This window comes from Orycteropus afer, unplaced genomic scaffold (genome assembly GCF_000298275.1).
Source record: "Orycteropus afer afer isolate SDZICR_OR568_19922 unplaced genomic scaffold, OryAfe1.0 scaffold00254, whole genome shotgun sequence".
NCBI lineage: Eukaryota > Metazoa > Chordata > Mammalia > Tubulidentata > Orycteropodidae > Orycteropus > Orycteropus afer.
The window spans coordinates 4,790,832-4,817,552 of NW_006921841.1; the positions used below are offsets into that span (position 1 = coordinate 4,790,832).

The 26,721-nt window shown below is 35.4% G+C and overlaps 1 protein-coding gene across 1 annotated transcript in view; it reads left to right on the top strand.

Moving 5' to 3' along the window:
* The window catches only part of CCDC91 (coiled-coil domain containing 91), a 384,586-nt gene that overhangs the window by 92,152 nt on the left and 265,713 nt on the right, over window positions 1–26,721 (top strand). The window contains exons 3-5 of the mRNA XM_007949805.1: window positions 9,386–9,543; window positions 10,691–10,894; window positions 11,830–11,934. Coding sequence (XP_007947996.1) covers window positions 9,386–9,543; window positions 10,691–10,894; window positions 11,830–11,934 — 467 coding nt within the window. The remainder of the gene's footprint in view (window positions 1–9,385; window positions 9,544–10,690; window positions 10,895–11,829; window positions 11,935–26,721) is intronic.

Below are 26,721 nucleotides of genomic sequence, written 5' to 3' on the forward strand. Positions count from 1 at the left end.
TTATTTAGGTCTTTTATAGTTTCTTGAAGTAGCTTTTTATAGTTTTCTTTGTAGAGGTCTTTTGTGTCTCTGGTAAGATTTATTCCCAGGTATAGTATATTTTAATAACATAAGTTGTATATTTTAATATGGTTTAATTTATATTTTAATAAGTGAGGCTAGTATGATTTAATAACTTAGTTTAGTATATTTGAATAAGAGAAGCCAGTCTCTCATAGATAGTGTTTCTTTATTAGTGTTTTCCTGTCAATTTTTTATGTTTTGTTTTTCCATGTGGTGTATATTGTCCACTTATTTAACTCCAGGAGCCTGGTGGTGCAGTGGTTAATGCATTCAGCTGTTAACCGAAAGTTTGGTGTTGGAAACAAACAGTCACTCTGTGGGAGAAAGATGAGGCAATTTGTTTACATAAAGATTTACAGCCTTGGAAACCCTATGGGGCAATTCATCTCTGTGCTTTAGGGTCACTATGAGTTGGAATCAGCTCATTGGCAGTAGGGTTGGTTTGGTTTGTCTAGCTCCATTATAAAAAGCTTATTGATAATTTTATTAGAATTTCATTAAATGATTAAATTAGCTAGTAGAGATCTGGTGTACAGGTAGTTCCTAGGTTATGAATGTCCACCTTATGGACAGTTCCTACTTGCCTTTTAATATAAGGCTTTGAAGTGATTCTGTCGTGGCCAGTGTAGTGAAACAGGGACAAATCCACATTTTTACAATTTGAGTTATTTGTTATTGTAAGTAACTAGAATGCAAAACTAAGGGTCAAAGTTGTGGAATTCTAGACTTGGAAGGGTCGTAGTGAGCCCTTTCAGAACTCTGATGGGTGAGATTGAGTAATTGACAGGACTGTGGAGAGCTGCACATACTCAAAGTGGCAAAGTTGGCAACTCTCTTTGAGTAGAATGCTGCCATCTTTGAGCAGGATACTACCATCTTTGAAGCTCTCTTTAATGTTATGTAAATTTTCCCTTACATTGAAATGATTCAACCAAACCTTACTTAACAACAAATTCTTTATCACAATCACATTTACTTATTGCACGTGCAGCTTTTAAATCATTGAAAAGCCTTCAGCCTTTTTGTGCATTAAAGTAAGGCTAAATATAAAGCATGTGCTCCTCTTTGACTGACTTACAAATTCTTAAAGATACAGTTAGGAATGGATTTCATTTGCAACCTGGGGCACTGCCTATATATATATTTATGATGCTCAGTTTTTTTACTGGATTAAAATGGACATTTTTACCTTTGTTCAGGTCTGCCTCTGTGACTCTAGAAATGTTTGAAAGTTTTTGTCACATTTCTTGCCAAATTTATTCCTAAGTATTTTATCTTTTTTTTTTCCCTGCTATAGTAGGTTTTTCTCTACCATTATATACTGTACGTGGTTTTTTTAAAAAAAGTATGATTGATACTGATTTCTGTTTGTTAAGTTTGTATTCTACTACTTGACTGAATTTTTTAATTGTTTGAGTTTTATCATGAATTCTCTAGGAATATGAAGTAGTTTTCCTGTTCTGTTTGATTTCTCTTGTCTAATTTAATTGCGTTGTGCCTTGAATACGTTTTTAAATGGTTTGGAGGTAGTAATAGGCATCCTTATGTTGTTCTTGATTTTCGTTTTTGCCATTAAGCAAGAAATTGGTTTTAGGACTAAGGTCTATATTTTATCTGGTTCAAACAGTATCAATTAATTCCTATTTTCTTGTTTGTAACAGAAATGAGTATTCAGTTTTATCAAAAGCATTTTCAAAATCTTGGACTTTGTCATATTTCTTCTCTTTAAATCTATTAATATTAATGAATTTCCTTATAATGAACCAATATTATATTCCTGGAGTAAATCCCACTTTTTCATTGCATACTATTTTTTCAATATAGTTTTGGATTCTTTTTCCTAATATTTAATTTAGAATTTTTTCTCATTACTTATAACTGATACTGATGTCTAATTATCCTGTTTTTATATTATATCAGACTTAGCTATGAAGACTATACTTACTTCATAAAAATAATGAGGAAAGTTTTCTTCATTGTCAATACTCTGGAAAAAATTTAGGGAATTGACATTTTCCAGTCCTTATAAAGTTTTGGTAGAATATCTTGAAATCATCTGGACCTAATACATTATTTGTGAGGAAGTAATATTTCCCCCTGAGGAAATAGATTTGTTTAAAATTATTCTTAGCTTTAATCAGGTTGTTGTTGTTATTGTTGTTATGTGCAGTTGAGTTGGCCCCAACTCATAGTGACCCCTCCTTGGGTTTCTGAGGCGGTATCACTATGGAAGTAGATTGCCTAGTCTTCCTTCTGAGGAGTGGCTGTAGGTTTGAACCACCAGCCTTCTGGTTAGCAGTCAAGTGCCTTAGGCACTACGCCACCAAAGTCTAGATTTTCAAATTTACTTACATATATCTATAAAAAAACAAACAAACAACAAAAAACAAAAACTCAGTGCCATTGAGTTGATCCTGACTCATAGTGACCCCTCCTTGGGTGTCTGAGGTGGTATCTCTATGGAAGTGGATTGCCCAATCTTCCTTCTGAGGAGTGGCTGGTGGGTTTGAATGCCAGCCTTCTGATTAGCAGTCAAATGCTTCAGGCACTATTCCATCAGAGCTCACACATATATATCTATAGAGGAATCTGTATGGTATTTTAATTTGCCTCATATGTATATGAAATCTGGACAGTGAATAAGGAAGACTGAAGAAGAGTGGATGACTTTGAATTATGGTGTTAGAGAAGAATATTGAAAGTTCCATGGACTGCTAGAAGAATGAACAAATCTCTCCTGGAAGAAGTGTAGCTGAAATGCTTCTTAGAAGCCAAGATTGGCCAGACTTTGTCTAACCTACTTGGGTTATGTTGTCAGAAGAGACCAGTCCCTGGAGAAGGATATTATGCTGGATAAATAGAGGATCAGCAAAAAATGGGAAGACCCTCAACGAGATGGATTGGCATAGTGTATACAGTGATGGGCTCAAGCATAACAAGAATTGTCATGATGACGTAGGATGAGGCAGTGTTTTGTTCTGTTGTACTTAGGTCACTATGAGTTGGCGGCGACTCGACAACACCTGATGACAAATAACAATTGAGGAGTCTTACTATTTTCTTTTTTGAATAGTCATCTTCCTCTTGAACATTTAATTTTAAGTATTTGTACTTTTTCTCTCTTAGTCTTAAGTTAGCTATCAATTGTCTAATTAATTATGGTAGAAATACACTTATTTGATTAATTCTTTTTGTAGGGTAATGTACGGGTTACCATTATTTTCTTTCTTTTGCTTTTATAGTTTACTTTGTTTTTTATTGTCTAGTTTGTGAGCTGGAGATTTAATTAATTGATTTTTGTTGATTAACATGTTCAAGACTTTTTTTTTTCAATTCTTTAAATGTATCCCATAGATTTCAATATATCATTTTTTCATTATCGTTATTTCTTAGAATTTCTGTAATATTTTAACATATAAGAGAAGATTTAAATTAGATTGTAGTTGGGTGGATGATGGAGTAGGAGAAAAATTCTTGGAAAAGCTTGTTTTGAATGTTGACAAATGATAATGACAGTGACAGCTTCCATTTACTGAATATTTGTAGATACATACATTATCTTCTTAAGCTATGTAACATCCTTTTGAGGCACAATTAGTAATTGTTATTTTTCAAAATTGAATGCATTTTTGACACCAAAGACTGTGGCTTTTACTTTGGCAGTTAGATTGTGAGGTCATAGAGGTTTTGACACTATGGCATAATCAGGGAACTGTTAGTCATTCATTGTGACTGCAGTGAATGACTAACTGCAAGTGGCACTTGGTGGTGTAGTTTCTGACTGGGGCACATAGTTCACTGTGCTAAGATGGAAAACATGAAGCAAGGCAGGTTTATATAAGAGGATGGGTAAGTTTGATGTACCTATTGGACAGCTAAATAGAACTACCTAGTAGAAAAGAGATATAAGTATCCCCCACTTTTTGAATGTTTGCTTTATACTACTTTGCTTTTATGAAGGACTTACGTTAATACCTGTTTTTGCTAACCAACCAAAATCTGAGGATTTTCACTTTTATGAAAATAAGCAAAAGTTATTGCTATTGTTAGCATTCATTGTTTATTTTATAGCAAGCCATTAAAGGCAGTGTGCACCCCAAGCAGTGAGAGTGGCATCACCAAGCCCCTTCCCCGAGAACTGCTTTCAGCTTATCTGCATCAAACCTCCATAGCTATGAACTGTGTCTGTGAACATTACAAGTTGTTGTCATTTTAGGTTTTATGTGTTCTTTGGTAGGTTATTTTTTGGGCCTGAGAATATTCAAAAAATTTTTCCCACATAAATTAATGATGATGCTTCTTCACTTTATACCTTTTGGATTTAGCAAGGTTTAATAGGAATGCTTTACTTTCAAATAGTGGGGAAAACCTATATAGGGATCTCGAGGTCTACAGAGTGATCTCTGCTAGAGATGTGAATTTGGGTGTTGTTAACCTGCAGGTGATAACTTAAATAAAGGGTTTTGAAAGTGATCATCCAGAACAATATGTACAGTTTGAAGATCAGAGAGTATAGGAAACATTGTGAAATGGTTAAGATTGAGTGGAGAAAGAGTGTGACAAAGAAACTAGAAGAAATAGTTAGGGCGAAACCTAGGAGATAGTGATGTCATAGGCTCCAAGAATGGAGTTTCCAGAAGAAGGGAAGCTCATTAATATGCTGTGGTAGTTAAGGTTATGTGTCAACTTACCTGGGCCTAGTTTTGAGTGGTGGGGCAGCTGGATGTAGTTATTCCTCATGGTGAGAATGGTAATCAGCTCCATGGTGGAATCTACTGGAGCAACTGAGTAGCTGCTTTAGGGATGTGGTCTGCTTCCAGTACATAAGAAGCAACTTTGAGAAAGGTCTCTGGCTTATGGCACGCTTGGATCCTGCATGTAGCTGAGTCTTTGGTCAGCAGCCTGCCATGCTATTTGCTGATCTTGGGACTGTTCATGGAGTTGAATCAATGGCCTGTTGTGTGATTGGTAACATCGGGACTGTGCCTTTTTACTTGTCAACTTTGAAGCTTCTCAGCCTCAGCAGCCAACAGCTGTCTGAGTGAAGAAAGCTTCCAGCTTCAATGGGGTGGGAGCAAGAGGCAGAGCTGAAGGCCAAGGTTGAAGAGCTTTCACCCAGCCCCTAGAAACTGGCACTTTGAACTCAGACATGTAGCCTGCAAAACTGTAAGAGAATAAATCCCTGTTTGTTTGAAACCACCCATTTGTGGTATATTCTGTTAGAGTCTCACTAGGTAACCAAAATACATGTGCTCTGGAGAACTATAAAGAAGGATAAAGTCAGAAATTTTAATTTGATTTTATAATTATTGAAAAGACAGTATCTTAAATGACAGCCACACTGGACTAATGAAGATTGAGTTGAAGAAGGAGAAAATTGACACAGTGATTATAAATTGCTTGATAAAGAAATTTTGTTTATGAAAGGAGCTATACTAGGATATTGGCAGCTAGTGGGAATTGTGAGGGTTGGGGTGTCCTTTCTCCTCCCTCTCCATTTTCCTTCCGTAAACCTTTCTTCTTCTTTTTCTCTTTTCCTTCCTTCCTCCCTCCTTCCTTCCCTCTACTCTATCAAACTTCCCTCCTTTTATTTTTTTTTAATATGATAAACTTGAACATTTATCATTACATTATGAGAATCTAACTTGGGAAAGTATGACATCTTAGATTATGACTATGACTGTAAATAAGAATGACTTGAGATACTAAAATGTTTAGATGTTAGATCAGAATAATACTGTTAAAGTTTTTTTTTTTTTTAATTCAGTATCATAGCCCTTTATGCACAAAAATAAACAACTTACTCAACGAATTTAATAGTAAATTTTAAAATAATAATAGAAGTTATATTAACACTCTGGTAGCACAGTGGCTAAGACACTTGCCTGCTAACCAGACGGCTGGTGGTTCAAACCCACCAGCCACTCCTCGGAAGGAAGGTTGGGCATTCCTACTTCTGTAGTGATACTGCCTCGGAAACCCAAGGAGGGGTCGCTATGAGTCAGGTTTGACTCGATGGCACATAACAACAACAACAACAACAATATTAACACTGTGCTAACTGCTTATATTTTAGCCAATTTAAACCTCATCAGCAACCTTTTTCTCATTTAACAGATACAGAAAGTGAGGCATATGGAAGTTAAGTAACTTGCCCAGTATTCTACCTTAGTATGACAATATGGCTCCAGAGTTCATGCTGTTAATCACAGGGCTATATTATCTACACCATACTGTATTACTTATTCTCTTAACTGAAAATTCATGAGCAATATTTTTGTTGTAAATTGTAATTCAGAATTAGAAGATAGAGTAATATGTTCTGGAGAAATCTCATCATATAGCATAGTTGTATTCTCACTTCTCTGGCATTTAACTGTAAGGATCAATAAAATCAATTTGATTCTTTTAATTTCTTTTCTGACACCAGTTGCACATGCATCACTTCTTCCTCTGACTCTTTGTACCCAAAGCTAGGGCAGATTTTATGAGTTAGGTTAAGGACATAGTTCTTCTGATTGTCAAATCTGCCTAGGACTTCAGACACCATTCACACACTTGGAAGTCCCCATGACACCCTTACTTCTGACCTGCTGGCTACAAATTCATATTTTTCCACTGTCCCTTCCATCTGTAGGATTGGGAGTCCCCAGGGCCCCCTTCCTTCCGACCTGCTGACTCCCACTATTCATTCACTTGGGTTCACTACTTTCCTGGAACAGCTCATGGAACTCACGGAAAGTGATATTTTAGGATTATAATTTTATTATAGTAAATGGATACAAATGATGAGATGCAAAAAGTGAGGTCTGGGAGGGTTCCCAACATGGAGCTTCCATGTCCCAAAAAAGGAATGTGCTGCTGTTCCACACATGTCCATGTCTTTCACCAACCAGGAAGCCCTCGGACCTTTTGTTTCCATGGCCAGTGTAGGGCTTCATTATGCAAGCATGATTGATTGAATGTTACCTTCTACTCGTGGTTTTTCTAGACCGGTCAGTCCCTGTCTGAGTTACCACATTAGTATAAATACACAATTGTGGTCTGGAGGCCTACAGAATACAAGGCCAGAAAAACCAAACCCATAGTCATTGAGTCATTTCTGACTCATAGTGATTTCATTGGGTTACTAAGGCTATAAATTTTTATTGAAGAAGATAGCCTAATTTTCCTCCTGCGGAACAGCTGGTGGGTTTGAACTGCCAACCTTCTGGTTAGCAGCCAAATGCCTTACTGACTATGCAAGGTACCTTAATTACCTAGGAAATTCAAATGGTTTAGAATTCTCTCTCAAAGACCAAATTCTTTGGTAAAATTAATAATAAATGCCACAATGATGACTATTAGGAAAAAAAAAATACTGAAAAAGGCATGTAAACGATAAACATCACTTAAATTCTGTTTTTTAAATATTTTATTAAAGTGGCATGCCTGTGGATAAAGCTAGAATAACTTAATTACCCAGGAGCCATGGTGGCACACACAATTAAGTGCTTGAGTGCTGATTGAAAGTTTGACAGTTCAAACCCACTTAGTGGCTCTGTAGGGGAAAGATCTGGTGATGTGCTTCTGTAACGATCACAGCAAGGAAAACCCTATGGGGCAGTTCCACCCTTTTGCATGAGGTCACTATTAAGTTGAAATTGACTTGACGGTGCATATCATCACCACCACCCCCATCACCAAAAAACCAAACTCACTGCCGTGGAGTCAGATCTGACTCATAGCGAGCCCTCCTTGGGTTTCCAAGGTGGTATCGCTACGGAAGTAGATTGCCCCATCTTTTTTTCTGAGGAGTGACTGGTGGGTTTGAACCATTAGCCTTCTGGTTAGCAGTCAAATGCCTTAGGCATTACACTACCAGAGCTCTTACCATGGTATAGTATCTAAAAATAACAATATTGCTATGTAATAAAAACATACATAAGATAATTAGTTATCCCCTAGAGAACTAATCAGGAATTTATATGTTCTGTACTTTGTTATAATACTTAATAGCCTTATAAATGTCTCTCTTTAGGAAAAAATGCAGTTGCCCTTGTGAGCTGCCTTCCAGAATTTATGGTAGACTTCACTGACGTTGCTACTCATGCCAATGTGGAATAAAGGTCTTTATAGTTCAGAAAATCAAAGCATATAAATGACTTACTGCTCAAAATGATTTACTTTTACTCTTTCAAAGTTGAAAACACATGAAAAAACAGATTTATTTTATATTTTAGAAAAAAATATTTGAAAATAGACTAATGTAGACAATTTTTTGCTCTTATCTGTATTTTTGTTTTATGTGATGTTTGGTAATTGTGAACTCCAGTCCTAATCTAATGATGTTTTGTTGTGAAAACTTTTCAAAATTCTCTTTCAACCTTATTTACTTTTTCTTTAGAAACAATCAATTGAGCAAGATAAAATTAGCTTTATTTTAACCTAAAAAGTGTTTTTGATACAAAAGAATTTAACATAGAGACAGTTGGATTAGTTGTTTCAAAGTAATTGTTCTTCTCCTTATTTCTTTTATTGTAATAAATGTTTAATTGGTTTCACTTGCCTGCTAGGCCATAAGACCATTGGATATATGGGTACATATCCCTTGTTTCTGCTCTCTTCACTGACTAATACCTGTGCCTGGCACTGATAGGCACTCCCAAGAATTTTTGTTACCCCAATGAATGGATATATATTTCAATACTTTTTATGAGTTGGAAATGTATTTATTTATTTAAAAATTTATTGTGGTGAAATATATGTAGCAATACTGTGGTGAAATACGCAAAACTTTTCAACTATTTTTACCTGTATAATTCAGTGACATTGACTATATTCACTATTTCTTACAACATTCACCATTATGTGTTTCAAAATTGTTTCTTCACCCTAGACAAAAACTCTGTACCCCTTAAGCATTACTCTCCCATCTTCCTTTCCCATCTTCTTTAGTAACTACTAATGAACTCTGGTCTCTATTCATTTGCCTATTCTGGATATTTCATGTGAATGGGATCATACCATATTTGTCCGTTTGTACTGATTTAGCAGATGTATTTTTTTATGGCAGTGTGTTAGTATGTAAACATTATGATATTATTAAATTTCTCTGTTTAGTATGATATAAATATGTCATATTAAATTTGAAAACATCAGTTTTAGATTGTAGATATATTGAAATGAGTAATAGTGATAGACTCTTCCTTTTTATTCTCATTGTTTTTCCATCCCTTATCCCTTTTCCTTCCTTTCCTCTCCCTCTTTGTTTCTACCTATCCTCTCTCTGTTTTCTTGTAAATAATTCTATGCTTTTTTTTGTTTGTTTGTTCTCCATTAGTATCTGGAGTCCATCTTTCCCCAGCTTCTCCTGAGATTATACTGGACCACGATCACTCTTCGCCTTCTGTTGGCTGCCTCTCTTCTGATCCCATTTCATCACCAGAGAATACACATGCAGACAACAGCATTGTCAGTCAAACTGTTCCAAAAGCACAGGTAAAGACACAAATATTGTTAAAGGACATTTTCATACTTTCAAAAAAAAAAAACATGGAGATTCAGTTAAAATTTTGTGAGTTTTCTTTTTAAGACCTATGGCATGAGTATTGATAAGCATTTTTATTTTTCTAAAAAAAGTGTTTCAGCAGTAGCTATTCTAGTTTTGAGAATAATACCTATAGCTAAAAAAAAAAAAAAAAAGGGATACTCTTTATTTTGGGCACAATTTGCAAGATATTTAATTATCTGCGGTTACCAAAATATGGTTGTGATATCTCATTTATTAAAGTTGAATTAACTTGCATTTCAGATCTTGAACTTCAAAAAGGAAATAATCTATAAAAGGAATGGTTATTTCTCTTTAGGAAATCTTACAACGTCTTAAAATATTAGAGCATCCATTTCAATTTTAGAGTGAAACCCAAAAAGACAGCTGTTCATAGGATTTATTCATTTAAATATTTATTGACTCTTCCTTCGGGAATATGACTAGTATTATTTAACTTAATATGACATGTAAATGTCATATTAAACAAAAATAAAAAAATGATTTAATAATGTAGTGTTTATGTACCAACTCATTGCCATAAGAAATACATTTGATAAGTCAGATACAAAAGTATCAATAGTGTATGGTCCGACTTATATGAATAGGTAAGTGGTAGAGTTAATTCAGACCCAAACTTCTGTGCACATTCTTGAGTCACCAGTTATCTTTGCTAAAATTGATGATCAAATAGGGGTCATTGATAAATTTCAAATTCTGATTTACAACTTAAAATAAAGAGATTTTCTTTGTGTGTGTAAAATCAAAAACTGGTATCAGATGTGTCTATACCTAATTTCACACTGAATCACAATCAAAGTTTAAGTTTTTTAGTGCTGTGCTAGCAAGATCATAAATTGTTTAGATTGTAAATAGAAGAAATTTTGTTTCTTCCTGAAAAGATCAGGTTTGTAACAGTTTGAGGTCTTCTGTTGATTTATTTAAAGGATGAAATAATTTCAGAACTTTTGCTACAACTTAATTTCCAAAAGTGGTTTCTGGTGCCCTTTGGATATTTTCATTATTGGTACAGTGTAAACTTTCCTCTCTTGTTTCTTTTTCTTTTTCTTTCTTTTTTCCCCCCTTAATGTGGTTTAGATTCAGCAATCAACACACACTCATTTGGATATCTCACTTTTTCCATTGGGTTTAACTGATGAGAAAAGTAATGGAACAATTGCGCTTGTGGATGATTCTGAGGATCCTGGAGCCAATATATCCAGCATACAGCTTCAGCAAAAAATTTCAAGTCTGGAGATTAAACTCAAAGTTTCTGAAGAAGAAAAACAGAGAATTAAAAAGGTATGCTTACATTTGCCTAAAAAATAAATATTTGAATTGTATATACTGGGCATTTGATATAATTCTAAACTCTGATTAAAATCAGAGGAAGAAGATATTACCTACCTTTAGCCCTACATTTAAATCAGTCACATGAGTTTATCAGTTGGAAAAGCCTTTGATAGGCAATCTTTAGTCTTACACAAGTACTTTTTTTTCTGCACTGAAATGAAATTTCTTTTTGTGAAAAATGTTCATACAGATGTAGATGTGAAATATTTGTGAAATAGTTAAAAAAGTACTACTGCCAGAACAATAAAATTAGAACATGGTATTTTTCCCTCTAATACATGATGAAATTAACTGGGTCGATTCAGTGTTATTCAAATAACACATGTACTTGTGAGAGGAATCTTTTTTAGATTTTGTTGGGTTTTCTAACTAATGCTTACCTTTCTAGTTTATTTTTTACTTGTCATCTAAATTTTGAAAGCAGGTAGTATTGTGTTTCCTACACAGATGAGTAGTATTATAATAACGGCTTCCCTCTTTATGGAATTTAAAGCACTAACATATGAAGTATCATGGGCTATTTGATTGGAGCCTTAGATTTACAGCTGTTTTAATAAATTAATTGTTAATACTCATTCTCTTCTCTATAAATATGTCTTAAAAAAGATCTTAGTATATAGAAAATATATGTAGGGATTATATTGATTGAAATTAATTGAAATGGTCTTATCCATTTATTGGGATACTTTTAATACTGTCTCCGTGTTTTGATATTAGTCTAGAAATTAGAGTGAAACATAAAATCTGTAATGTTGTTGAACTTTAAATCATACTTCTGTGGTTCTTTTTCTGCCAGATATTTTCTGGTATGTGTAATGAAAAAAAATGAAATATATTTTATGCCATTAAGTATTACTAAGTTTTTGATTGGATTTTTCTTTTAGGATGTGGAAGCATTAATGGACAAGCATAGTGTCTTAGAAAAAGGCTTCCTGAAAGAAAAAGAGCAAGAGGCCATTATTTTTCAAGATAGATACAAAGAACTTCAGGTAAGCTCGATGAAATTAACATTCAAAATGTAGACCTTTTGATCAGGCATTTAGTGTGATTTCAAAATGTCCTCAGTCCCAGCCATCTAAGGTGCAGCTAATAGTTTTCTATTGTCAGAAGCAAAGAAGAGTGCAAAAAACAAACAAACAAACAAAAAAAAAAACCCAAGGACATTAAGAAGCAATCAGCCCTAGGACATGATGGACTTTGAGACCAGAAGAACTAGATGGTGCCCAGCTACCAACGCCAACCACTCAGAAAAGGATCAGAACTGGAGATCCTGGATAGAGTGGGGGGAAAAATATGGGACAAACTCCAAAAACACAGTAACAACCAGAGGATGGAGTCTGGTGGGATCCCCAATACTATGGCCCTGGGATACACTTCAGGCCTAGAATAAAACTCGGGGAAAATAAAAATGTCCTCAGTTCCCTTTCTTTGCTTTACTTTTTCCCTAGCATTTATTCCCATATTTTATTTTAATTTACTTATTATTTGTCTCCCCTGCTGCTTCATCACCTGAGTTAAGCTCCCAGAGATTAGGGACTTGACTTCTCCTTGCCTAGAGCAGTACCTGGTGTTTAGTAAGTGCTCAAAAAGTATCACTGAATGACTGACTGATGGATAAATACGCTAATTACATTGTGTATGTCCGCACTTACGAGCCCTTTACTTGGAATTATGGTGTTTACTAAAAGGCACAGGAATGTCTATTGAGAGAAATTTGCCTTTTTTGTTTTCATTGACATTCTGAGTCCCGTAATGAAATGTTTACTTTTGCGAAGTTTTTAATATGTTAATGGAGTAATAGCTCACCTAAGAGACCACAAAGGATCTGGCAGATAGCACTTTAAGCTTTTTATAGTAAAAGACCAATATAAATGCCAAATTACATTATCATATTGTCTTACTGTTTTTGCTGTTAATAGCAGTAGTCTGAGTAAGTACTTGGATCTTAGCAACTGATATTCAATTTGAAAAGCTCTTCCTCTTCTCAGAAGTTTCCAAAGAAAACTTTTTTTTCAGATGATTTTATTTCAGTACCAGTAGGCCTATTTCTGAGTTGGATCTAACTCATAGCAACCCTTCCTTGGGTTTCCGAGGCCGTATCACTATGGAAGTAGATTCCCCAACCTTCCTTCCCAGGAGTGGCTGGCGGGTTTGAACTGCCAGCCTTCTGGTTAGCAGTCAAAATGCTTTAGGCACTACTCTACTAGAGCGCCTCCATTGTTAAGTACGTGATATGAAAATGTACTAGGAGGTCTTATAATCAAATTGAACTCAAATGCAGACATACATTTTAGCTAATATATCTGTGCACCATTTGTATGGAAGCATTTTTTGTTTTTTTGTTATAGTTCCATAGGTCTTTAAGGGTCTGTTCTCCCCCACTCCCCCTTTCTTTTTAATGCATTTTTTTCTTCAGTTGTTGTTCAGACTGGGTAATTTATATTGTTCTGTCTTAAAGTTCACCAATTTTTTCTTCTGTCCCCACTGTTTTGCTGTCTGGTCAATTTTTTTTTTTTCTTTCTTTTTTTAAATTTGGGTTGTTGTCGTTTTTATTTTTAAAATTATCACTTGATTTTTCTTTATATTTTTCTTTCTTTGCTGAAAATTTCTATTTTTAAATTTATTTCAAGTATATTTATAACTACTTGTTGAAACATTTTTATGATAGTTGCTTTTTAAAATGCTTGTCTGATAATTCTTGTATTGGGGTCATGTCAGTTACTGTCTATTGATGTTCTTTTCTCATTCAAATTGAAAATTTCCTGATTCTTGTTATGATGATTGATTTTTAATTGTATCTTTGGCACTTCAGTATTTGGTATTTTGGACCTTATTTAAATCTTGTACATTAGTAGACCTCTTTAGCACCAGTTGGGGAAAGGAGGTGCTACTTTGTTACTTTTTTTTAAAGAAAAAAAAACAAGCTCACTGCTGTTGAGTTGATTCCAACTCATAGTGACGCCCTTTGGGTTTCTGAGTCAGTAAATCTTTATGAAGTAGATTGCCTAGTCTTCCTTCCATGGAGTGGCTGGTGGGTTTGTACCACCAACCTTCTGGTTAGCAATCAAGTTTCCTACTTAAGTCCCTTTGATATCCTGTGGAAGATGTGTGACTTGTTATTGCTGTTAGGAGGTGGGATTTTAGGCTCCCCATATGCCTTCACTAATACCACTCTGGCTGGGAGGAGAAGTACCTTGAGACTGTTACCCACGTGCCTATACTGATACCACTGGGGTAACGGAGGCCTTGTTACTTCTGGATTTCGCTAAAAGTTCTGGCTTCCTTCTTAGCCTCCTATGACACAGGCTGGGAGGGGAGTTGATCCTCCGTAGCTCCTGGTGGGAATGAAAGTTCTAGCTCCCCCCTTCGTTTTCTCTGATACCAATTCAGAGAACAGCGAGTAACACCTCTTATAGCTGGACAGGTATAGAAGTCTAGGCTCTGCACTGATCTTTGCTGAGAGGTGTGGGATGGGCTCATGGTTTTTTTCCATGATGTTTGGCTGGCATAGGTCATTTATTGTCTAAAACTTTTCTGTTTTGCTAGGTTGCCTCTTTTCTGGTCTTTTGGCTAAGAAGAGAATGCTTTTCATTGGCCTTCTATGTCTGTGTGCATAGATATTTCCAAGTTTCTGGCCCTTCCAGTATCAGTCAGGATATATGAAACAGAGGAGAAAAGCTATGGATCTCTCCTGTTTCATTCAATGGGTTCCCATGTCTGAAGGTGGTCTGCCTTCTCTCTACCTTCCAGAATCTTTTTATATTTGATTTAAACACAACATTCAGCCCTTTTCACTGTATGTAGTAAGGAAAATGGAGAGGAAAAGTGCTTCTCATCTACTTTGGACTGGAAGTGGAATAAAAAGATCCATTTTTTACTTTTAGTGTTCTTTGTTTAACTCTAAGGAGCTCTGGTGGTATAGTGGTTAAGGCATTTGGCTGCTAACCAAAAGATTGGTGGTTTGAACCCACCAGCTGCTCTGTGGAAGAAAGATGGGGCAATCTGCTTCCATAAAGATTTACAGCCTTAGAAACCCAGTGGTGTCATTATGAGTTGGAATTGACTCTGTGGCAGTGAGTGAGTGAGTTGTTTAACTACATCCAGAAATTGACTTGAAAGTTATTAATTTAAAATATGTAATTTTGAGGTGTTTCTTTTATAAGGAAAAAAACAATACAGCAGTCATCACTCATCAAGGCTCAGTGAATGGAGGAGGAGGAATAAAAATATGAATAACTGAAAATGGCTAGAGATAATCCATAATCTTTAAACCGGTTCTTTATATTTGCATATACATGTGTATGTGTTAGACATTCTGAAAATGTATTTTCAAAAAATATTTGAAAATATTTTGTTGTATAGATCTGATATATGCTCTGACATTTCTAGAATGTGTTTCTCTCTGGGGATATAGCCTTTATTCGAACTGGTACAGTTAATTCTATATAATAATTTCTTGCACATGAAGATGTGATTAAATTTGTGTCAAGAAGGACACTACATGCCACATACATATGTTGTTAGGTGCCGTCAGGTCGGTTCAGGCTCAGCAGAATGAAACACCGCCTGGGCCTGCGCAGTCCTTGTAATCACTGCTATGATTGAGCCCGTTGTTGCAGCCACTAGGCCACTCCATCTCGTTGAGGGTCTTCGCATTTTTCACTGATCTTCTGCTTTATCAAGCATGATGATTTTCTCCAGAGACTGGTGCCTTCTGATAACATGACAAAAATATAAGAGGCAGAGTCTCTCCTTCCTCGCTTCTAAGGAACATTCTGGCTGTACTTCTTCCAAGACAGATTTGTTCATTCTTCTCCCAATCCGTGGTATATTCAGTATTCTTTGCCATCACCATAATTCAAAGGCATAATTCTTCTTCAGTCTTCCTTATTCATTATCCAGCTTTTGCATGCATGTGAGGCAATTGATATCACCGTGACTTGGGTCAGGAACACCTTAGTCTTCAAAGTGGCATCTTTGCTCTTGAATATTTTAAAGAGGTCTTTTGCAGTGCATCTGCCCAGTGCAATATGATGTCTGATTTTTTGACTGCCGCTTCTATAGGTTTTGATTGTGGATCCAAGTAAAGTGAAATCCCTGAAAACTTCCATCTTTTTTCCATTTATCATTAATGTTGCTTATTCATCTAGTAGTAGGGAGTTTTGGTTTCTTTATGTTGAGGTGTAATCCATATTTAAGGCTGTGTTCTTTGATCTTCATCAGTAAGTTATTCAAGTCGTCTTCACTTTCAACAAGCAAGGCTGTGTCATCTATGTATCACAGGTTGTTAATCAGTCTTCCTGCAATCCTGGTGCTGTGTTCTTCTTCATATAGTCCAACTTCTCAGATTATTTGCTCAGCATAGAGATTGAGTGAGTATGGTGGAAGGATGCAACTCTGACCCCCACACTTCCTGAATTTAAACCATGTAGTATCCTCTTTTTCTGTTCAAATGACTGCTTCCTGGTCTGTGTCCAGGTTCCTTATGAGCATAATTAAATGTTCTGGAATTCACATTCTTTGCAGTGTTACCCATAACTTCTTACGATCCACACAGTTGAATGTATTTGCATAGTCAATAAAACGCAAGTAAAAATCAATTCTTTGATTTCAGCCAAGATCCATCTGACATCAGCAGTGATGTCCCTTTTCCATACCCTCTTCTGAATCTGGCTTAAATTTCTGGAAAGTGTACATCAATATACTGCTGAAAACATTTTTGGATTATCTTCTGCAAAAGTTTATTTGCATGTGATATTAATGCTACTGTTTGATATATTCTGCATTCTATTGGATCTCCTTTCTTTGGTATGAGCAAAAATAGGGATCTCTTCCAGTCGGTTGACCTGGTAGCTGTCTACCAAATTTCTTGGCATAAACAAATGAGCACCTTCAGCACTCCATCCATTTGTTGAAACATCTCAGTGGGTATTCAATCAATTCCTGGAGCCTTGTTTTTCTCCAGTGCCTTCAGTGCAGCTTGGACACCTTCCTTCATTACCATGGTCCTTGTTCATATGCTACCTCTTGACATGATTGAACATTGACCAATTCTTTTTGGTATAATCTCTCTGTGTATTCCTTCTGTTTTCTTTTGATACTTCCTACATTGTTCAATATTTTGCACATAGAAACCTTCAATATCGCAATTCAAGGTTTGAATTTTTTCTTCAGTTCTTTTATCTGGAGAAATCCTGAGTTTGTTCTTCCCTTTTGTTTTTCTAACTCCAGGTCTTTGCCCATTTCATTACAATGCTTTGCTTTGTCTTCTCAGACCATCCTTTGGGATCTTCTGTTCAGCTCTTTCATTTCATCATTTCTTCCATTGACTTTATTAGCTATTCTCCATTTGAGAGCAAGTTTCAGAGTCTCTTCTGACATCCATTTTGGTCTTTTCTTCCTGTCCTGTATTTTAATGATCTTTCACTTTCTTCATGTATGTTGTTCTTGTTGTCAAACCATAAGTCCTCGGTCTTCAGTTATTGGTGTTCAATGTGTCAAGTCAGTTCTTGAGATGCTCACTATATAAAATCTTGGGATATACTCAAGATTTTATATAGGCTCTTACGACTTGTTTTAATTTACTTCAACTTCAACTTAAAGTTGCATATGAGCAGTTGATGGTCCATTCCACAGTTGGCCCCACCCATATTCTGACTGATAATATTGAACTTCTCCACTGTGTGTGTGTCTTTGTGCAAATGTAGTCAATCTGATTCCTGTGTATTTCATTTGACATAGTACACACATGTAGTTGCATTTATATTGTTAAAAAAAATGTGTCTGTAGTGAATTAGTCCAAAATTCTATCATATAATCTCTGGTGTTGTTTTTATCACCAAGATTGTATCTTCCAACTACCTAGATCCTTCTACTTTGTTTACAACTTTCACATTCCAGTCACCAGTAATTATCAATACATTTTGATTGCATGTTTGATGAATTTCAGACTGCAGAAACTGTTAAAAATTTTCAGTTTCGTCATCTTTGGCATTAGTGGTTGGTATGTATATTTGAATAATAAGAATATTAACTGATTTTCCTTGTATGCATATGGATATTATCCTATCACTGGCAGTGTTATATTTCAGGATAGATCTTGAAATGTTCCTTTAGATGATGAATGCAGTGCTATTCTTCTTCAATTTGTCATTGTCTGTATAGTAGACTATATGATTGTCTGATTCAAAATGGCTGATACCACTCTTTCAGCTCACTAATGCCTAGGGTATCCATTTTTGTGTTCCATTTCATTTTTCACAATTTGTATTTTTCCTCGATTCATCCTTTTTACATTACATATTCTGATTATTAATGGATATTTGCAACTGTTTCTTCTCATTTGAGTTGTGCCACATCGGTAAATGAAGGTCCTGAAAGCTTTGCTCCGTCTGCATCATTAAAATTGACTGTACTTTGAGGAGGCAGCTCTCCCCCCGTCGTGTTATAGATGCCTTCTGACAGTATATCAGACAGTGAGTGTCCCACTGCTATTCATAAGGTTTTCAGTGGCCAGTTTTTCAGAAGTAGACCATCCTGTCCTTCTTCCGAGTCTGTCTTAGTCTGGAAGCTCCACTGAAACCTGCCCACCATGGGTGACCCTGCTGGCATTGAGTTACCAGTGGCATAGCCTCCAGTGTCACAGCAACGTGCAAGCCACCACAGTATCACAAAATGACAAACAAATGGTGGTAAATAGGCATATACACACTCACTACCATTGAGTTGATTCTGACTCATAGCAACCCTGAGATGATAGAGTAGAATTGCCTCATAGAGTTTCCTATGTTGTAAATCTTTACAGAATCAGACTGCCTTATCTTTCTTCTATGGAGTGGCTGGTGTGTTTGAACCACCAAACTTTTGGATAGCAGATGAATGCTTTAACCACTATGCCTCCCAAACCAAAACAAAACCAAACTCTCTGCCAATGAGTCTATTCTGACTCATAGAGACCTCCTTTGGATTTCCAAGGCTATAAATCTTTATGGAATTAGATCACCCCATCTTCCTTCCTTGGAGTGGCTGATGGGTTCAAACCATGGACCATTTGGTTAGTAACCAAATGTCTTAACCACTGCACTACCAGAGCTCCTTAAATACATATAGGTGAAATATTAGCAAGGATGTATACTGGTCAGTACTTAAATAGTGACTACATTACATTTCTTCCTTGGAAATATGATCTGCCAGTCATCCCTAAAATATTTGAAAGTCAATATATTTATCATGTATTTTCTGTAGATTATGGCATTCTATATATTTTTTATATTAAGGTGTCTAACATAGAACCCACTGCCATTGTGTCAATTCCAATTCACAGTGACCCTGTAGGACAGAGTAGAACTGGCCCATAGGGTTTCCAAGTCTGTCAATCCAAGCAGACTACCACATTTTCTCCCATGAAGTGTCTGGGGGATTCAAACAGCCAAACGTTGGGTTAGCAGGTGAGTACTTTAACTACTATTCCATCAAAGCTCCTACCTCTAACTTAGAGGTTTTCTAAATTTTTGTGGACCTTGATGAAAGTTTTCTTTTCTGCTTTTTGGGATTAGGGATAATACATCTGTGCTTGCCTCTCTGTGCTATCCTAAATAAAGCAAAATTTATAAAAATATAAAATAGAAGACTAAATTAAATTATCTGAGTAGCTTTTGTCCTTAAGAAATATTAATTTACTTATTTATTATAAGTACTTCTTATACTAATGTTTATAAAAATAATATTGTGGAAAATATGGGTAATATGGAAGAAGAAAGAAGAAGAAAGCAAAACTCTAACCTGTTCACCTTGAAAAAAATCCATGTGTTTTCACTTGATTTCAAAATGTAGTGCCTAGAAATATCCATTTTGTAAAGAAATCTCCCTCCATGTGGGACAATCTTATTGAGCCTTTGTCAAGAGTTTTGTCTGAGTAAAGAAAGGGTAAATGGAATGTTTGTAAAACCTTTAAACAATATCTTTTTTTTTTTTTTTTGAACACCATGTTGAACTACTACAGGGAGTTCTAGCTATGTTGTTTTATGTGATATGATCTAATTACCAGGATAGGTGGAGTGGTGTGAATTTGCCCATAACAGAAGGAAATAACGAGTATTATGAACTATACAGTACAAACGAGGGTGTGCACTACCTCTCCTTTTCCTGTTCTGTCCAGGGTGTGTAGCCTAACCAGAGAAGAAAACTGAGTCATGCTGTGTTTGTCAGAGATAGTTATTTAAAGGAATTTTTATGACGTTTGAATAGAGAACTCCTCATTTTAGTACAGTTTGGACTCCAAATGGTTTTATCTCCTTTCTATGACTCCCGTATCAGGTTGGTCAGCACCTGTAAGCAGCACTAACTAAGGAAACTTGGCAACTTATCAGATTGCACATGTTGTAATGCTGACACATTAAAAAAGAATGTAACAGCTACGGCCAGTTATTAAGTTGTCGTCTCTGTCGGTCCTGGGTATTGATAGCTGTGGTTAGCTTCGGAATATTCTGGATAAGACTTTTAAAGACTAGGCTTGTCCTTTCAAATACCTTTACCTACTGAATTTTCCATTTTGGAATTTAATTAAAAATTGAGAAAACACTATTATGTGAAAATACAATGTATCAGAGGATCTTAAATTTTCCCTACTAATAGGTTTATAGGAGCTCTGGTGGCATAGTACCTAAGACACTTGACTGCTAACCAGAAGGCTGGTGGTTCAAACCCATCAGCCACTCCTCAGAAGGAAGGTTGGGCAATCTACTTCCATAGTGATACTGCCTCGGAAACCCAAGGAGGGTACTCTATGAGTCGGGGCCGACTTGACAGCACATAACAACAACAACAATAGGTTTATACTGTTTCCAATTCCCATTAGTGTTCTGTTACTAATTTCATAGTTTATATCACTTCAGCATTAATAAATAAAAATTGTTAAATTTTTTTAATATGATTTTAAAATGAGAAACAGTCAGGTATTGAGCATGTGGGTCTTTGGCCAGATGCTACTGTTGTAATTGTGCTGTATAAAATTTGGTGAAGGGCAGACAAGAGTTTGATAATCCTAACCATGTAATTTAAACGTTTGATGTGAGTTGCATGTTGTTGTTATGTGCCGTCGAGTCGGACCCGACTCATATCGTCCCCTCCTTGGGTTTCCGAGGCAGTATCACTACAGAAGTAGATTGCCCCATCTTTCTTTCGAGGAGTGGCTGGTGGGTTTGAACCGCCAGCCTTCTGGTTAGCAGTCAAGTGCCTTAGGCATTATGCTACCAGAAGGTTTGATGTGGGTTTCATAGTAAGCCAAAAATGTAGTTTGCAGTCCTAAATTTAGGAGTGGGGAATGATGAAAAAAATTCTAATTAACCATAGCCTTGAAGATACTACATTTATTTACTTAGGTTTATCTATGATTAATTAGACCTTGAAGAGAAGAAATGGAATCAAATGATAATAAAGAAAATTTTGTGTTTTGATTGGGCACAAATATTTATGACTTTCTTTTAATACTTAATTTTAGATTGGATTAGGTTTCATGAAATAAATTAATTTCAGTTGTTAGGAAACCTGTTCCCTTTATCCTGCAAAAACCATAAAACAAACCAAACTCACTGCCATCAAGTCAGATCCGACTCATAGCAACCCCTCTTTGAATTTCCAAAACAGCATCATTACGAAAGTAGATCACCCAATCTTCTTCCGAGGAGTGGCTGGTGGGTTTGAACCACCAGCCTTCTGGTTAGCAGTCAAATGCCTTAGGCTCTATGCCACCAGAGTTCCTATCTTAACAAAGGGTAAGTCATTATGAAAGGGGGGTCATTGTGAAGTGCATTCAAGCATTTTCTTTCTTATTCCAAAGCTAATTGAAATATTGAATCACCAAATCCATAGGTTAAATAATAATATTTGGTAAACTTCTTTGCTCAACTGTATTAGAACAATAAGCAGCATTGTTGTAATAGGTATCTACATTGATTAGTTTAAAACAACAAGCGTTTGTATTCTAGAAAAGTTTATCAAAGCAGACTTACAAAGTTACTTATATAAAAAATATTTTGAGTGTTTGAATGTATTTTAGTGTGTCATTGTTGTACATTTCTTAAAGATGAAACTGCCTTAGTTTCCTTGGATTGCCATAACAAAATTCCACAAAGTGGGTTGCTTTAAAGAGCAAAAATGTATTTCTCATAGTTCTGGAGGTTAGAAATTCATATTCAGGATGTTGGCAGGTCCATGTGTTCTCTCAGTCCATTTTTGGGGAACATTCTTCCTTGTCTCTTTTAGCTTCTGATAAAAGAGTTATCATCAAGTCAGTTCCAACTCACGGTGACTGCACATGTTTGAGAGTAAAACTGTATTCAAAAGGGTTTTCAATGGCTGGAATCTTGTGGAAGTAAATTGCCAAGCCTTTTTGCCATGGTTCAGCAAACCGTTTGCCCACTGACCTCAGCTACTGATAGTTCTGGGCATTACTTTTAGATTATTGGCTTGTAGACGGTTCCTCACATAGTATCTTCTCCCTTGTCTTTTTAGGCAACATAATTCAATCTATTGCAAAGACGTTTACATTAGAGTGATAAATTTTAAAATATTATTTTATGCAGTTGTGTTCACTAATTCATTTCATCTCTTGCTTCACTAATTGGGTTTATTTTAAATATTAAAACAATAGTTCTCAATCATCAATAACATTAAAATCTCAGGAAGCTTTATTTATTTTGTATTTTTATTTGTCTTTGGGAGTTGGAAACATTACATATAAACTTACATATTTTATTTTTTATATTTTTATTTAATTTTTGACTATTGTGATTTGATTGAAAGGTTACAGAACAAATTGGTTTTCATTCTACTATTCTTACATACATACATATGTGACATTGATTGTGACACCTACAATGCACTTCCTCCCTATATTTTCCACTTCCATTCATTGTGATGCATTTCACAGCAGTAGGTAATGGTAGCGGAGCACCATCTAGTTCTTCAGGTCTCGGGGTCATGGAAGCTGAGGTTTGCATGATCTTTAGTTCTTTGAAGAATTTCTTTCCATGTGTCTGATTTTTTTTCACTCTTCTTTGCTTTAGGCAGGAATAGAGCAATAGTTGCACTTTAAAAACCAAAAAACAAACCAAATGCTCTGCCATCGAGTCACTTGCTAGCTTTTAAGACCCCAGTCATTACTCACCACGGTAGGGTGTAAAAAATTATTTGTGAATTATGTTATGCCAGTTTACATAGCTGTCCCCTGAGACTGTTATCCTAAGCCTCTAAGCCCAGTGACTCATTACCTCAAGGTGCTTGGTTATGGGTAAGAAGTTTTCATAACTTTGCCTTTTGATTGCTGTACTATATATACATTGATGATTTATGGGACACACAAATATGTATGTAAAAATATCCTTTGCCAACCTTTATATGGTAGTGGGTGTAGTCCCGTTCATCTACCCATCCTATTCAACTTGCTTGACTATGTCTACTTGTACATTATTTGTTATTACTGATATTTGCAGGATTGTGTATATATTTACTTTGATTGTTGGTAACTCTTGTGCACCTCTCCCTGTCTTCCTTTGCCTTAGTGATATTGTGCTGATCACCCCTTATTGTATATTGCCTTTCCCTTCACCCAAATTAATACATGTTGCATGTCTATTTTCTAGTTAGTAATTTCCCTGCTCTTGCCTTCCCATCCTTGATAACCATCAAAGAGTATTTTTTCCTTGTAAACCTTGCCTTGACTTTTCAAATAGTAGACTTATACAGTATTTGTCCCTTGTGATTGACTTACTTCATTCAGCATAATGTCCTCCTGTTTATCCACATTATGTTCTGTGGATTCTTTGTTATTCTTTAATGTTGCATAGTATTCCATTGTGTGTGTATATATATATCCTAGTTTGGTTATCCATTCATCTGCTGGTGGGCACTTCAGTTGTTTCCATCTCTTTGCTACTGTGAATAATGCTGCAATGAACATGAGTGTACATACATCTCTCGATGTCATGACTCTTATTTCTCTAGAATACATGGTAATGAATTGCTGGATCAAATGATGTTTCTATTTCCAACTTTTTAAGAAAGCACCATAGCATTTTCCACAATACTAGTATCATTTTACTACAATCCTACCAGCAGTGTATGAGAGTTCCAGCCTTTCTACACCAGCATTATTGTTTTCCATTTGTTGAACTTTGCTTTAATGCTGGGGTGAGAGGATATCTCGTTGTTTTGATTTGCATGTCTCTAATGATTAATTATCGTGAACATTTCTTCATGTGTTTGTTGGCTGCCTGAATGTCTTCTTTGGTTAAGTGTTTGTTCATGACCTCTGCCCATTTTTAAAATAGGTTGTCATTTTGTTTAGGTGTTGATCCTTTGTATACATTTTAGAGATTAGTCCCTTGTCAGATACGTTGTTGCCAAATATGTTTTCCCAATCTGTAGGGTTCACATTTTACCCTTTTGGAGAAGTCTTTTGATGTATTTAAGTATTTAATTTTTAGGAGGTCTCAGCTAGTTTATCTTTTGCTGTTTGTGTATTTTTGGTTGTGTTTGAGAGTGTATTTATGCTGTAAATTAGAGCCCCTAAGTGTACTCCTATTTTTTCTTTGATGATCTTTATAGTTTTAGGTTTCACATTAAGGTCTTTGATGCATCTTAAGTTAGTTTTTATATATTGTTTGAGGTATGGGTCTTGTTTCATTTTTTTGCAAATGGTTAACCAGTTTTGCCAGCACCATTTGTTTAAGAGGCCATCTCTTTGTCTTGGGAAGCTTTAAAAGATACATTAGTATTATTCCACAGTAGTTAAAATAAATAATATATTCAAGTGGTGCAGACATCATAAAATACATAGAGTGAAAAGGTATTTAGTGAAAAGGCTACTCCTTATCTTATGATTTATTTACTTACTTCCTGCCTCTTTCAAAAAGTAAACACAGTTTCCTTTTATCCTTCCAGAGTCTTTTAAAATGCACATAAAGCCAATTTAAATTTCAAATATATGTATATGTTATATATATATATCTTTCTATACAAAAGTTGGGAGCTCTGGTAGCACAGTGGCTAAGACACTTGCCTGCTAACCAGACGGCTGGTGGTTCAAACCCACCAGCCACTCCTCGGAAGGAAGGTTGGGCAGTCCTACTTCCGTAGTGATACTGCCTCGGAAACCCAAGGAGGGGTCGCTATGAGTCGGGTTTGACTCAACGGCACACAACAACAACAACAACAACATACGAAAGTTAGCTAAATGCACTTTTATTACTTTTTAAATTATTTATTATGAATGTTTCTTGGAGGACTTTCCAACAGTGGTTCATACAGAGAATCCTTATCCCTTTTTCCCCCTTTGGCTATATGAACTATATTAGTCCATTTTTTTACATTATAAAGCATTGATGATCAAAGTCTAATATTCCATACTCTTGTTCTTTAAAGTTCACTAATTTTACTAGAATATGTCTTGGTTTTCTTAATTCTAGGTTTATATTTTTAGGTTTACAAGTGCCGTTTTAATATATAATTTTGATTTTTTTTTTTTTTAATTTCAAGGAGTTTTTCTTAAATTATAAATTTTAACATATGTTTTATTTCCTTACTGTCTTTTCTCCACCCCCCTTCTGGGGACTCCTCTTATATGTATTTTGAATCATCTTTGCCTGTCTCCTATATTTGTCTTTTCCTGTGAATACTTTTTAATCTCTCCTTCTTCTTATTATTATTTTTAATGAAATCTCTTGTTTTTCTTCTATTAAGGTATTTTCAGTTGTGCTTACTTGATCTTCTACTCTTTTTAGTTTAGTCAACATTTCTGAAATTATTTGTTATTTTAGTTACAATTCTTTTCTGAAGTTTTCCACATTATTTCAGAGATTTTCTAATTCTTTAATTTATTTTTATTATTCTAATATCTTTTAGGTAACTATGAAATTTAAGTATATAAAATTTTTATCATTTCTGTTGTGCTTTTATTTTTCTGTGGGTCTGTTGTTCTGTTCCTTTTTTAAAAAATAGTAATATTGTATAGGATTTTATTTTAATATTTTTCTGATACTTATTTTTACATGAAAAATGTTTTATGTTACTCTTTTTTATATGAGATTAGTTTTCCTGAACTTTTTAGGTGGAGGAGTGGTTTAAGATAATTCTTTTTTCATGATTCTAAAATGTTCTCATCTGATGCTCGTGTCAAATTTTAAAAAATACAGGGGGTGACATTTTTAGATTTTTCTAACTCTTTCATTCTTCTATTTTTATCTCAACCTTCTTTTTCCTGTGTCTCTATTGTCTCTGGCTTGGCCAATTTGGATTTTCTTTTTCAAAATTTCTTCTCATGTGGGGTTTTATATTTAGAATATATTTGTTCTAGCCTACCCTTGACCATTGAGACCTTAGTGGGGACCATTTGTACTTGTTCCCTATTGAAATGTACAAACCTCTCAGTTTCAGCTGCTGTCCTTATATTGGCCCACCTACTTTACTGTGATTATGATTTAGGTATTTTTGAATTCTCATGTTTGTATAATGTTCTTTTGCTTTCATCTTTCCCCCTGCACAGATTCTAATGTCATGTGGGTCTTGGGACTGTTGATGATTTGTCTTTACCTCATCACTTTTTGGTATTCACAATGATTGTGTATATGTGTCTGTGTGTGTTGTTGTTGTTGTTATGTGCCATCGAGTCGAACCCGACTCATGGCTACCCCTCCTTGGGTTTCCGAGGCAGTATCACTATGGAAGTAGATTGCCCCATCTTCCTTCCGAGGAGTGGCTGGTGGGTTTGAACCACCAGT